Source organism: Temnothorax americanus, unplaced genomic scaffold (assembly GCF_048541705.1).
Source record: "Temnothorax americanus isolate GAGA-0224 unplaced genomic scaffold, ASM4854170v1 Scaffold68, whole genome shotgun sequence".
In the NCBI taxonomy this organism is placed as follows: domain Eukaryota; kingdom Metazoa; phylum Arthropoda; class Insecta; order Hymenoptera; family Formicidae; genus Temnothorax; species Temnothorax americanus.
Genome location: NW_027509790.1, coordinates 179,464 through 192,304, shown reverse-complemented (window position 1 = coordinate 192,304; position 12,841 = coordinate 179,464). Strand labels below are relative to the sequence as shown.

The 12,841-nt window shown below is 39.9% G+C and overlaps 1 protein-coding gene across 2 annotated transcripts in view; it reads right to left on the bottom strand.

Annotated features, from left to right (window-relative positions):
- LOC143905852 (opioid-binding protein/cell adhesion molecule homolog) overlaps positions 1-12,841 on the bottom strand; it is a 225,127-nt gene that overhangs the window by 92,026 nt on the left and 120,260 nt on the right. Inside the window, exons 1-2 of one of the 2 annotated variants that reach the window (XM_077421484.1) lie at positions 12,129-12,228; positions 5,735-8,212 (exon numbers count right to left, since the gene is read on the bottom strand). In XM_077421484.1, coding sequence (XP_077277610.1) covers positions 5,735-5,804 — 70 coding nt within the window. In that variant the 5' untranslated portion in view covers positions 5,805-8,212; positions 12,129-12,228. Of the gene's footprint in view, positions 1-5,734; positions 8,213-12,128; positions 12,229-12,841 lie in introns of those variants that run through there. The other variant, XM_077421485.1, reaches the window with a different exon arrangement.

The following is a 12,841-nucleotide window of genomic DNA, read 5'->3' as shown; positions in this document are numbered from 1 at the left end:
CAATTAACTTTGTAAACAGGTTGTTCCTTATATTTTAATTTTGGTAATATATATAAGCGTGATAATTAGTTTCGTAATTATCTCCGTAATCAACGACAGAGAACAAATTACGCGCGTTAAAAAAATCCCCCAAAATAATCTATATCTATATTATCATCAAACTCTCTCTCTCTCTCTCTCTCTCTCTCTCTCTCTCTCTCTCTCTCTCTCTCTTTCTCTCTCAATTTATTCTCCAGCAGAATCATTTACTGAAGAAGTTCAATACCTGCTGAGAACTGGGTTCGCTGAGAGACAGCTAGTAATTAAGCCCGACCGAATCGGCTAAAAAACTTTATCCGAAAACAGTATCAATCGTCGTCGCTGCAATAGCGCACACGTACTTATTCCCGTGAGGCGTTACGCGTTGCGGTTTAACTGCAACATGCAGGAGTATATATATCTCAAGCGACCGGTCTACAAACGCCATGCGTGAGTTCTCCCGAGATCGTCGTGATTCACGCAAATGCGGCGATTCATCGGACTGTAATGAACTGCAGTTTGCACAAGTGTGACGGCTATAAACGAGCAGATTTATCTCGAGGGTTGAGTTATGCTTGTCTTTAGAGTTCGCCTTAACGAACAATTATACGGCAATATTACTTCGCTCGCGAATTTGTTCAAGAGGGCAAACACAAATTCACTGCGTATTGATATTAAGTGCATAGTTACTCGAGAGAGAGAGAGAGAGAGAGAGAGACATAGCGTGTGTATAATACAGATCGTACGAAATATTAACTCCTTATCGGCTTGGCAGTGTTTGCGTCGCTGCGAAATGAAGTTCCGTCATAACGCGCGGTAATCGAGAGTCGTTCGTCTGCCGGAGGCAGTATTAAAGGAATAAGTACTCGCATACGTGTGCCAGCCTCTCTGGTTTATGACAGGAAATCCTTTTACCACGCTCGCGCGCGCGCACAATCTCGATCAACGCCGTCGAAAATCTTTGAACCAATTTTAGCGAGCCATCGCTCTCTTCGACCGTCGTAATCCCTTTTCCGTTCTGGAAGCGATATAGGTGCATGCGCGTGCTCGTTGCTGCTGTTGTCTGTGCGCGTATAAATTTGCCGGACACATTCTCGACGGCCATTGGAGAAATCGCTTTCTGTTTCCTCGGACGAAGTGGAACGAAGACATTGATAGCTCGCTAAGAGGCACACCGGACGGAGGCTGATGCCACCTCTTGCCCGCGGTCAACTAATTCTACTCAGATCATTAATCCTCCTGTCGCTATTAAAAAATAAAAAAAAAATGTCCGCAATCTCTTTTAATAAGCTCTTAATACAATCACGATGCAATCTCATACTAGAAGTTATTAATTTTCGTAACATTATATAACCAATATAAGTTGAATAAATTGTTGCAAAGTTTTGCGCTAAAAAATCGCGCTTATGTGTTATTACTATTTTGCTCTACAATATCGATTCCTAACTATGATCTTTGTTCGTTACGATATAGTATAGTTCAGCTAAGATAGAACGCTTCTCGCGGGTAATTCAAAGACAAACTCAGTTTGCATCCAATGGAGAATTATTAAGTAATCTTTGCTTTCTGAAACGGATATCAGTTGTAACCATAGTATAGTAACGTGCTCTGCTATCATGTATAATGGAAAGTTCAGGATATTCCCTTGCCTGACAATGCCTGAAGGCTACGATAATTTTACGGCTCATTTGCATAATACCGTCGGCCAGTCACGTGAATCACTTTGATAAGCTCAATAGTAATGGTTTACGCTCTCTGTCTCTCTCTGTCTCTCTCTCCCCTCTCTCTCTGCGTTCGTCTCTACGTTCGTTTGTACCGGCATCTCTCTGCGGGGAGTTTCGATTTACTGTTCGGTCGTGCCGACCGGCTACACCGCAATTCAATTTTTCGGCATTCGCTATGATATAAAGTAGAATATAGACAAAGGGTGTCCCAGAGTTACCACGGATATCCTACGCATCCGGCGACAAAGGAAATTAAAAACGCGTCGTCGTTATTGAAAAAACGTGACTACATCAAGTACTCGAACGACACAACGTTTAAAGAGGCGTCGTAAAATTGTCTAAAGAATAATTCAATCTTCCAGACGTCTCTTAATGTCTTAAATGTCTCGCAGACGTCTCTTGAACTTTTGCGTCATTCCGGTAGTCTCGATATAGCCGCAAGTACTTAATAAATCAGCGAAGCGTTAATCATTAAATAAACCTATACTATTCTCGCCATCTGCAGACTGCGAATATTTTTAAATGCGCATGCATCTTATCGAGCCTAATACACAGTTAATTTAATGCTTTCGGAAAACGATACGTTCATCGGGTGCATAAAAGTTAAGCCGGTGTCGAGTTTAATAACGCGCGTGCAATTAGATGCAAGACACGTTGTGCAAATCCACGATACACCGTCGTTTCTGCACAAATACTGCTGTATAGAGGTGTATAATAACATCGACTCTCTTCTCTCTACAAACAACTTCTATGGAACACCGCGACGTTCTTGCGGCGTCTCTGTCTCTCTCCTCCGCCCACTCACGACGAACTCGAGTTTGGCAAATTGGCTTCTCGACTTACAATCAACCGCGCATTCCACAAACGTGTTAACACGTACCGTCCGCTCGATATCTATAATTCTCTGGCGCAATGCTCGTCGAAAGAGACTCTCGGACTATCAATGTTTGGATAGCACATTTACATATTATGCACGTACGTACAACTGTATCGCGCGGATCGATACATTAAGAAATTCGAGCAACGACTCGTTGAGATATGCGAAGTGATAGAATTCACTCGCGAAATCGATTCCCTTGCCCGTTCGTCCCGTCTACTTTCAATGGTAAAAGTGATCAAAGTAAATATATGGAATGTATGTGGGATGAAAATAATCGTCTATACCTCTATATAGAGCGATACAAATCCGGCATTGGTATAAAAAAAGCAATTTGTATTTCCATGTCTCTCATTGTGCGATAAATTATCGACCTTTTCATTTCAGCGCAATAAATATTACCTCTCTTACCGCTTCAATGAAAATATCTCTTTCAAATAAATTCTGATTTCATCGATATTTTCGAAACACGGTTTATTAAAAAAGCCGTAATTTACATAGTTTCTATTGGCGATATATAACAGTGATTTTGCGAATAAATAAAGGCAAAAATTTTCGTTCGTATTATACGGATTTGCAGGATCACAACAATACATCCGGAGGATCGTTCGAGCTTGCTCGTTGTAATGCTTGCAGTTGTATAGTTATAGCCTTCGTTCAATGGTAACATGCAGAGAAAATCACGACAAAATCGGAAAATACAAACGGAAAAATCAATCAGAATCAGTCGGCCAGTCGCAAATAACCTGTCGCTTAAAAATTCAATTTTCCATGACGTTCGTAAGAAAGTTCGTGCTCCTCGATGAAGTTTCCGGACACCTCCATTTCTCGATTCACGGGCCAGAGGTGGCACACGATGAAAGTCACCCGGAAGAGCGAGGAGCGCACCGTTGGGAAACGAGAGAAATTTGTTCTGCTAATTCGGGCAATGTTTATTCTCCCAAAGCTAACAGCCGGCAGAACCGAGACGCCGAGCATGTTAATTACCGAGCATGTCTAATTCGGTTTGCAGTTTTTCGAGGTCTAACGGTGTCGCGAAATTATATATCAAAGTTTTTTTATTTATATGCAAATACATATAAAGTTATCTACTCACTTGTACCGAGTTCGATAATTTGTCTCAGTATTTACCTTTATCGTCAGTTTCATCGAATTTGCATAAAATTTGCAATAAATTAATTAGTTCAAAATAAAGCAATCCTAAGTAAATAAATCGTCCTAAAAATTATTATCAAAAATATAATTTTAATTTTGTGTATAAGTATTTTATAATTTCAATAATATTTTTTTATAAGTTGTTAATAATACATCAATTGAGTAAACGATATTCTTAGTATCTAATAGAATTTATGTTTGAAATGCAATTTCACGATACAGGAAAATACCGTAAATAGAATTTCCTTGCATCGGCAATGTGTCTGTATATATGTAACATTATGGCCCCATATTATTTATCATTCCTGGACGTGGCAAAATTTAAGGTAATTTATATACGGTTTACTCGTGAAGCGTGTTTATGACGAACGAGTGAATTTCCGTTACATGTCCGACACAACATCCGATCGATATCTCTTTCAAGGAGTGTTCTAAATAGTAAATCTTCTACTATTTGAAAAAAAAAGCTTTTTGATCTCTTAGCGAGAAAAATGTTGGATCGCTGAGTGATTCGTATAATCCGCAAATTGCTCGACAAAGCTACAAAGAAATACAGGTATAAGAACAACTTGAAATTTCTGATCTCAACAATCAAATCGTTCATTGCCGTGCGCGCGCGCGCCGCGCTCCGACTGTTCTCGATTTAATGCAATTCGGCATACATATAGCGAATTATGAATAACTCGGTATGTCGATAGAGTTCGCTCTGAAATTATTGGCAGAATGCCTTTCGCCGAACGATCTCGAGCGATCCGGTTTAAAGCGTTTTATTCATGAGTCTATTCATTGCATGGAACTCAACTGAAATGCGATAGCGGCCCGCGGTATTTAAGAATACCAGAATACAGGAGGAACGATTCTACCTTTTAGTAGTTTTGGTAATCCTGGGCGGGAATTACGTTCGGAATTCGTCTCGTCACGCGAAATGTCGCGATAACACGATTTTTTTTACCGACGACGTTCCCGTGCTCGCTTTCTTTTTTTTCAAGAGAAAAGAATATCTGATGTAACCGCGATCTCAATTTTCTTATAAATGTCTTGTTAATTATTTCAAGTCACGACAAATTAACTCCTAATCATTCATTAACCGCGAGATATCGTAAAATGGAACGAACTTTGTGTTACAAGAAAATAAAAAAAAGCGTTCGATCGGTCAATAAGCCACCATCCAAAAGCTGGTTACCTCGGAGCTCATTAAATCGCAATATTCTGTCGAAAATTGGGTCTCCCTTACAGTATTTTATTCGTGATATACATTTCGATATAATCGCGTCCGCGCGAGCGCGTGTGTGGGAAAACAATACATCGTGTCGGTGTGGCCTATTTTACCGACACACTCGCGCTTTGTTCGAATGAGCGACAGGGTGTCGTTCCACCGCTTTAAGTTTATTTGGGCCATCAGAAAATAGCAAAAAAAAATATTTGTCCGTCCACCGCTGTTCTAGATTACGTTCACAGAACTTTATTTTGATGCATAAAACGTATTTGTGCACTTGCATTTCGCAATAATCGGCTTTAATAATTATGATTATCGGTGCAATCATCTATTTCATTCAATCGTTAAATTACTGCGCGCCGATGTAGATTGAGAAATTTATTCGAAAAAGAGCGTATAAACGACTATATAGAATATCCGCCTAAATCTAAAAAGTTATATAATCTTTCTCACTTCCTATCTTATAATTTCATTTTCAAAGAATAATCTCTTTTTTCAAATTACTCACGTTTTATAATATTTTTTTTAATATACAAATTCAAAACTTTTAGGGTTTTTCCTCGCAATATTGTTATTATGCTCTTTTTATAACAAATTTATCAACCGTTATAAAATAATTTATCTATTATAAAAGTAAATTCAATTAAGCAACAGTAAAATATGTATATATATATCTTGTGCGGCTCGATCATCTCGAGGCTCTCGTGAAGAAAAGCTGGCGCAATAATACAAGATTGTACTCACCTGTCTGATGCGAGAGAAACGTTATCAGGGGCAGCACGACGCGCAGCCATCCTCCTCGATGATCCTTCATGCTGGGTATTTTTCTGAGCGGTATCGGACGGCTCTTTTTTTACCCTCCTCCACGAATGACGACGACAACGGCAACGACAGCGACGTACGACGAAACTGATCTCGTTGTGTCACACTCGCCGCTCTTTTACTGACAGTTACTCACTGCAGCATCCCGGCACTGAACAACATCCGTGAACGACGTACACATCACCGTCATTCTCTCGTAACTAATCGCGCACACCACTCGTTTGTCGCCGTGATCCGTATCACATGTCGACTTTGATAAGGTCCATCATTTGTCCCGCGACGACAATCGTCGACTGTTAGTCGATTATTGTTTTCCGGTGATAACTATCCGCGATCGCGACCACGCACCAACTTCCCTTTTAAATATTGTATTTTTCCCCCAAGATAACTCTTCGATTACGTCGTGCGATTCTCTTTTGTGGCAATCTCTCTTACTGTGATTCTTCTCTTGTGGGTATTCAAACGAATCGACAGGCTATCAATGTATTGCTTTGATGATCGTCAACAAACAATGCCCGTTTTCCTAATTCTCTTTGTGCGAGGTATATGTGTGAAAATTGTTTCTTCTTTCAATATAACCCATAATAAATAATTTGTTTTTAAATCTTAGATTTCTTCCGTTTTTTCTTTGTGACGATTCTTCCTGTCAAGATATGCGCATATACTCGTAGAAGACGAATCGAATTTTCACGCGTGCGTCGATGCTCGAATGTTCAAATCACGAAACGACGTCATCGTAAGTGCATGGCCGGAATTTCATTTGCCGACACTCGCTTTACCGGGTACAAGTTTGTGACACGCGGTTGACGATTATTGTCAGTTTAACGAAGCACATACGGCACCGCCCGCATTCTGGTTCGCCTGAAACTGTCGAGCACAAAACGAGGTTGATGACTTTCACGAATTTCGAACTGCTTCGATTCGCGTGTTCTCTTCTCGCTCCTATATTTTAAAGATTCTCGTATATTCGCGAAAGGATTCTTCTACTAGAAATTTATTCTAGTATATAACTATATACTAGAAATTTATTCGCTGCACCTCTTTTATTCACGAGCGTTACGTGCCATTCTTCAAGTTCGTGTAATGATACCCAAGAGATCCTCCGACTTTTCTAAACTCACATTGAAAGTAATTAATTACCGTGAGGCATGCGCGTCTTCGTACTTTAGATACTACGTTAATTACCTCTCTTCCGATTTACTTCTTAATTGCTCGTACACCACGATTTATCGACTCTGGCACGTATCCCCCGACCCTTTTACACGAGCTCTGTTTGATATGGCATGTCAATATGGAAAGACCCTTTTTTTTTTGATCCCCCATCAAACGAGCTTTGAATCACGATGAGATGCTTCGCGACGCGTTAAACTACTCGATTTCGAAGTACCGACAAATATTTACCAAATCCGACACTGTTTCAAGTCGTTTTCGCAATGACGTCACGGGAATCGATCTCGTCCGGAAAAAAAAATCTAACGAAATCCGCACTTTCTCGATCCGCACTCGTGTGGACCTTGTAGCACGCACGATCACTTATTTCGAATAATACACTTGTTCCTAATTTCCCATTAACTCCTTGTTCTCAGTTCTTTTCGGGATCAAGCATTTCAGGTCAATTTCACAAGATCGATGCACAAATCAGTGTCCGCATCCGCATTTGACGTGAGACGTTTCGAGATCTGTTCGAGGCACTAAGAATGATCCGGCGCTTTTCGCTTCACACCTCAAGACATCGACCCTCTCGATAAAACTGCATTATTTATCAGACACGCTACGTGCCTCGCGCGCAGTTTTACGACCCAGCATTATCGATTGTCCGAACGACCAGCCCAGGTATACACTTTAATTCACCGGCGGGCGCATCGTTTATGCCGCAACCTCTGCGTCGCGACAATCCGCCTCTCAAAAATTCGCAAGACATAGAATAAATTTGTTCTCAGCGGGCGATCCTTTGATCGTCCGAGGGCGATCGGGCGAATTCTCCTTTTTTTCTCTCTTCTCCGGCGGATCTACCGTCATGTAGAATTACAGTTTCAGATTTTCACAGATTTGTTCCCGCGGCGTGATTGAAGCAGCTTACGCGCGCGTTGCTGAAATCTAGTGCGCGAAGTTTAAAGCTCTTCGTGAAGCTCACGTCAATGATTTGATCGATTTGAGACGAGGACAAGTGCGCTCGATTTTAGGCGGCCTTCTAATCCTGGTTTAAGAAATCTCCGTCTTCGCTTAGCAGTGTACCCCCTTCCATGGGTTGCGCTCCATTAACCCGAAGCAGAGATGTGCATTAATCGGTTAAATCTTGAATCTTCAATTTCATAAAAATTTCTTTCACCGCCACTCGCATTTCGTTATGTGAACATTACCGTTCCGTAGAAAATGGCAGCATCTTTGTGTTGAAATTTTCTGTAACAAATAAAAAAATCGGTCGTATTAAACATACAATCAATCGAATTCAATTTAATGGTTATTATATTTACAACAAGTTATTCTTATATTTTTATATCAATGCAATTGTAAAATTTCTTTACTTAATTAAACAATAAATGAATATTAGAAAAATAATCATAAATAGAATCGTAAAAATTATGTGAGATAATTAGAACAAAAATTATTTAAATCAAAATCATAAATTACAATAACTATAAGAATACACAAGAGCCTATTTGAGTAAAATCCATTTGTCCGCGTTTGCAGTGATGGATTTATCGACTGATAAAAATCCTCGGTATATATAACCGACGAAAGTCCAGCGTAAGGTATTTAAACGAATCTCGACAGTTAGAATGTGAGTACAAATCCCAAGATAGTTAAGCATCTTGTATGTATTCGTCCAATTCTGCACGAACGAGATGTAATTGGGTCTACCGTTCCCGCGCTTTCCTAACGCCCGTCTCTCTCTCGCGAGCTAACCCGAAGTTCGCAGCCAGGGAGAGATATACCAGCGTCGTCTACCAGGTGCACTCTCAAGTCCCTCGGATTAAAGTGCCGGAGCCCGAGTGCCGCAGAGTCACTCGTATAACTCGGTAGTTTAAGATTGACCGCGGAGTGACTCGATTACGACATACCTCGGAGCTTCGAAATTCAGTGGATTTTAGGATTTACTACACCCTGCCGGTAATCAGCTGCATTCCCCCCGCCCGAGCTTTTTCCGTTCCATAGATAATTGGGGCAGCTCGGCTAAAATCTAACCAAGTGAATCCTTCATTTCAATCTCCCTGGACTCTTTAGAGTCTTATTATAAGCTTTATAGCGTTAAATATATATGAAAAATGAATTTTTCAAACAGAATACGTGTCATTTTGAAACATAAAGTTTAATGAAATGCAAATATAAACCAATGAGACAAATATGTCTGCAGGAAAGACCATAATAATTGAAGCCCATTTGTCATTAAATGTTAGCTCGCTGAATTTATTTCTGCGCAACTATATTTCACGACAAATCAAGAATTTATATGAATATACGCTGATATACAGATGTGAATATATATATATATTGTATATATATATATATATATATATATATATATATATATATATAACACCACAGGATGAGCATTGAGGATTTGTACATCCAATTTCCAGACGACAGGGCTTATAATAATCAAGGAACTTCCTACGTATGCGTGTTAATTAAAGTACACACGCGTTACCCGAATTTCTCAAACTTTAACTACTCCTCCGTTGACCGAAAGTTTAAATAGCTCGCTGCACATTCGGCTGGTACGAAAGCGTGGATATAGAAAGCATACTAAACCAACGGCGAGAGACCGTTTACATTAGATTCGTAATACAAACATTCGCATTCAATTATTCGCGAATAAGTTAATTAATATACCATTGTTTAAATATTAGATATAATTATATAGTATCTATAGTTTCAATTAATTGATCAAGATTATTCATTGAGATAGAAAACGGTCGTAATTCTCCAACGAGATACATTCATCCGTTACGCAAGAGTGATCGAAAGAGGATACGACGGAGGCTGATGAACGATATTTCGACGTTAAGGGACGTTAAAGAGGAGATGAGAAAAAATCAACTGCTCCGCTTTGGCGCAGCTCGGGAATTTCTGTCGAACTCAAGAGATGAAGCAATATAACGTCTCGTATATACGAAGGCTAACGGGAAGCGAGAGCTAGTTCGATTACCCGGGAATTGGTCTTTCATCGTCGTTCTAATTCGACGGTTACGTGGCAGCTTTCCGGAAGACTCACGCGGTTACAACTTTGCAAGCAGCTAACGATTGCAACGGTTGTAAAGGAGTATACCGGATGAGAAATTTGTCGACGTTTGTATGCCGCGACCAAGTAAGCCACGTGAGACGACTGGAATGGATGTCGCGTTTGTGTAACTCGTCACGAGAATGAAACGAAGATTATGATAATAATTTAAGCAAAAGAATGGAAGGAACAAATTACCGATCAATCTTATGATCTATCTACATAATTTACGAGTTTCGTGAACGACGAGCTCATTTAATAAATCTGTCGTCATCTTTGTTTTGTAACTTGCTCGACAAAGTATTTTTCGAGAGATTATTTAAAAATGTATGTACGTAACAATATTTTTTCAAAATGATTTAATTATCTCGTTCGTTTTATAAATTAACAACACAATTTTAATTGAATTATAGTAACGCTGTTGAGATAAAATTCAAATTTTGTTTTTATCGATAAAAGCATAGTTCAGTGATAATTGCAGTAATTAACCGGCAGATATTTTATTCACGGAAAAATCTAAAAAAAAAACGACTGGCAAAACGGACAAGCAAATTGCGTAAATATTTCACAATCGTCCGTATTTATCGTTGTTTACAACAGAACTTACGCTTTGTTATACACAATCACGAAAAGAATCATAAATAATTTAGCCACCTGCAAATCTGACCGTCCGATTGTCATGAATATTTAACGACTGTTGCAAGCACGACGCGCAATGCGAAATCTTTCTTCGTCGCGCCGCGCTATTGCACTTTGCGTTGGTTGACCCCCTTTTTATCCGCAACGCCCACAATTGTCAGAAGTTGGAGACGACCCAAACGTTCCGAATGATAAGTGTACTAACTTCTCACCTCCTCGTAAAAATTATTTTTATTGGCTTACTCGATAAGGCCATCACCTAAATTAATAAGCTTGTTTGCAGTTCGGCTAAAAGCTTACCCGAATAATTCAAAGTCAAATAAAGAGAAGCAGTTAAAATCGAGATATTTGGCAAAGAACGATGATTCGAATAAATTCTTTACGCGTATAAAATCATTTAGAAAACAAGATATGCGATATCGTTGCACGCAATCCGTCCCTCGTTACAACACTTCGCGAATTATGTCTGCAATGCGAAGTGCGAGCTTGCATGTAATCGACAAATGAAGCAATCCTCTCGTGCTGTGTAATCATAAAGTTCGTAACTACCTTTTCGCACGGTCAATTGGAAACTAACCGCTCATGCGGTTGCCAAAAACCAAGTCACTATATATCGTCAGCACGATCAGCTCAAAGAGAATTTCGTATATGTCTAAGGAAATCTGTCACGCCTCGCTATCTCTTTGTCACTATCACCCTTTTCCGATTCTTTGAACCCGATAGTCTTATCTTTAACACAATTCCTATTTTCGGAAATAATAAAAAAAAGAGGAAGAAAAATTTTTCATATTAATCTATTAATTTATCACAGTGCGTTATAATCACATTTGCTTTTAAAAATTGAAGAAAAAAAAACTGAAATAAACAAATAGACCTTTCGAATATTGCGATATTCTTTACATGCATCAAATATTTGTGACAGTCGAGATATTGAAATTTATGAAACCGTTATATTACTCTTTATTCAAATATACGTATAAATTGTCAGAGACAAAGGTAGATGTAATAAACCAGAGGCCAGCGAGACAATATGCGAATGTATGCACGTTTGTTACTTTAATCGCCGGAGATGATAGTGCGGCACGGAATCGTGGTATCCCGACAACGGTATATAACGGTGCAAATAAGAGCACGATTTCTCGTTAGTCGCGATTGCAGCTCTCACTGGTATACAAAACCGCGATACGTCCTGACTTTCTCGGCTTGTATCTTATTCGTGTCGCACATAAAATCATTACCGGAGAAAATTGAGGAGAGAACGGAGAAACTGATACGAGAAAAATGACACTTATTTAAACATTGCAACTTCCGAAGTGATGTTCCAATAACATAAATCCTCGATCCGTCACATAAATCTTGCATTCGACTTTCGATAGTCTGTTCAACACAATTTCATCTTTGTATTTTGGTCGATGAATTCAATTAATACGGCCATACTCTCACTAACGAACTTACGTTCTTATCAGAACGGGATTCTGGTCGCGAGACGCGGAGCGGATTTAAGTTGCCCGCGATATATAGGGTGATATCACTACGTGGCGGCTTGCCCGCGACTGAGAGAGCTTTCGGACCAACCCCGTCCGAGTTTCCCGGATCGGCCGCGGTAGCGCTGCGTAACCGAATCCACCCCCGTTCTCCCTCTCTCTCTCTTTCTCTGCTCCTGCCCTTTCCCACCCCTTGTTCGTCTCTCTTTCTCGCACTCCCGTGTCCCACCAGCTTCCGTTGCCCCCACGACAAAAACAATTGCCTCTCCGTCCCCTCTGTGCGCCGCTGCTTCCTCGTCGTACTGTCCGATACGTATCTGCATTCCCTATGTATTAGGTAGTAAAGTGGCTCCACTCTCACCCTCCACCGAGGAAATCTGGAATTCTTGTCGTATTTAAATTAGCGTCTACGGCGACAGTGCTTAATGCCGGGTAAGGGAGGTGTGCCTGTTTCGCGAACGACGACACTCCCGAGCACTTTTTCAGCACGAGGTCGTAACTCGGCGAGCGCGATAAAAGAGGCAGAGTCATAAGGTAAATTGTAATTAAAAGTAAACATCGCAAGCAAGCCAATTCGTGCCGTTTTATTGGTCGTTTAACAGATATTTGATACGGAATAATCGTTTCGAATATGTATTTTTATCTTGATATTATTAAAAATAATATCCACTTGTTGCATATATA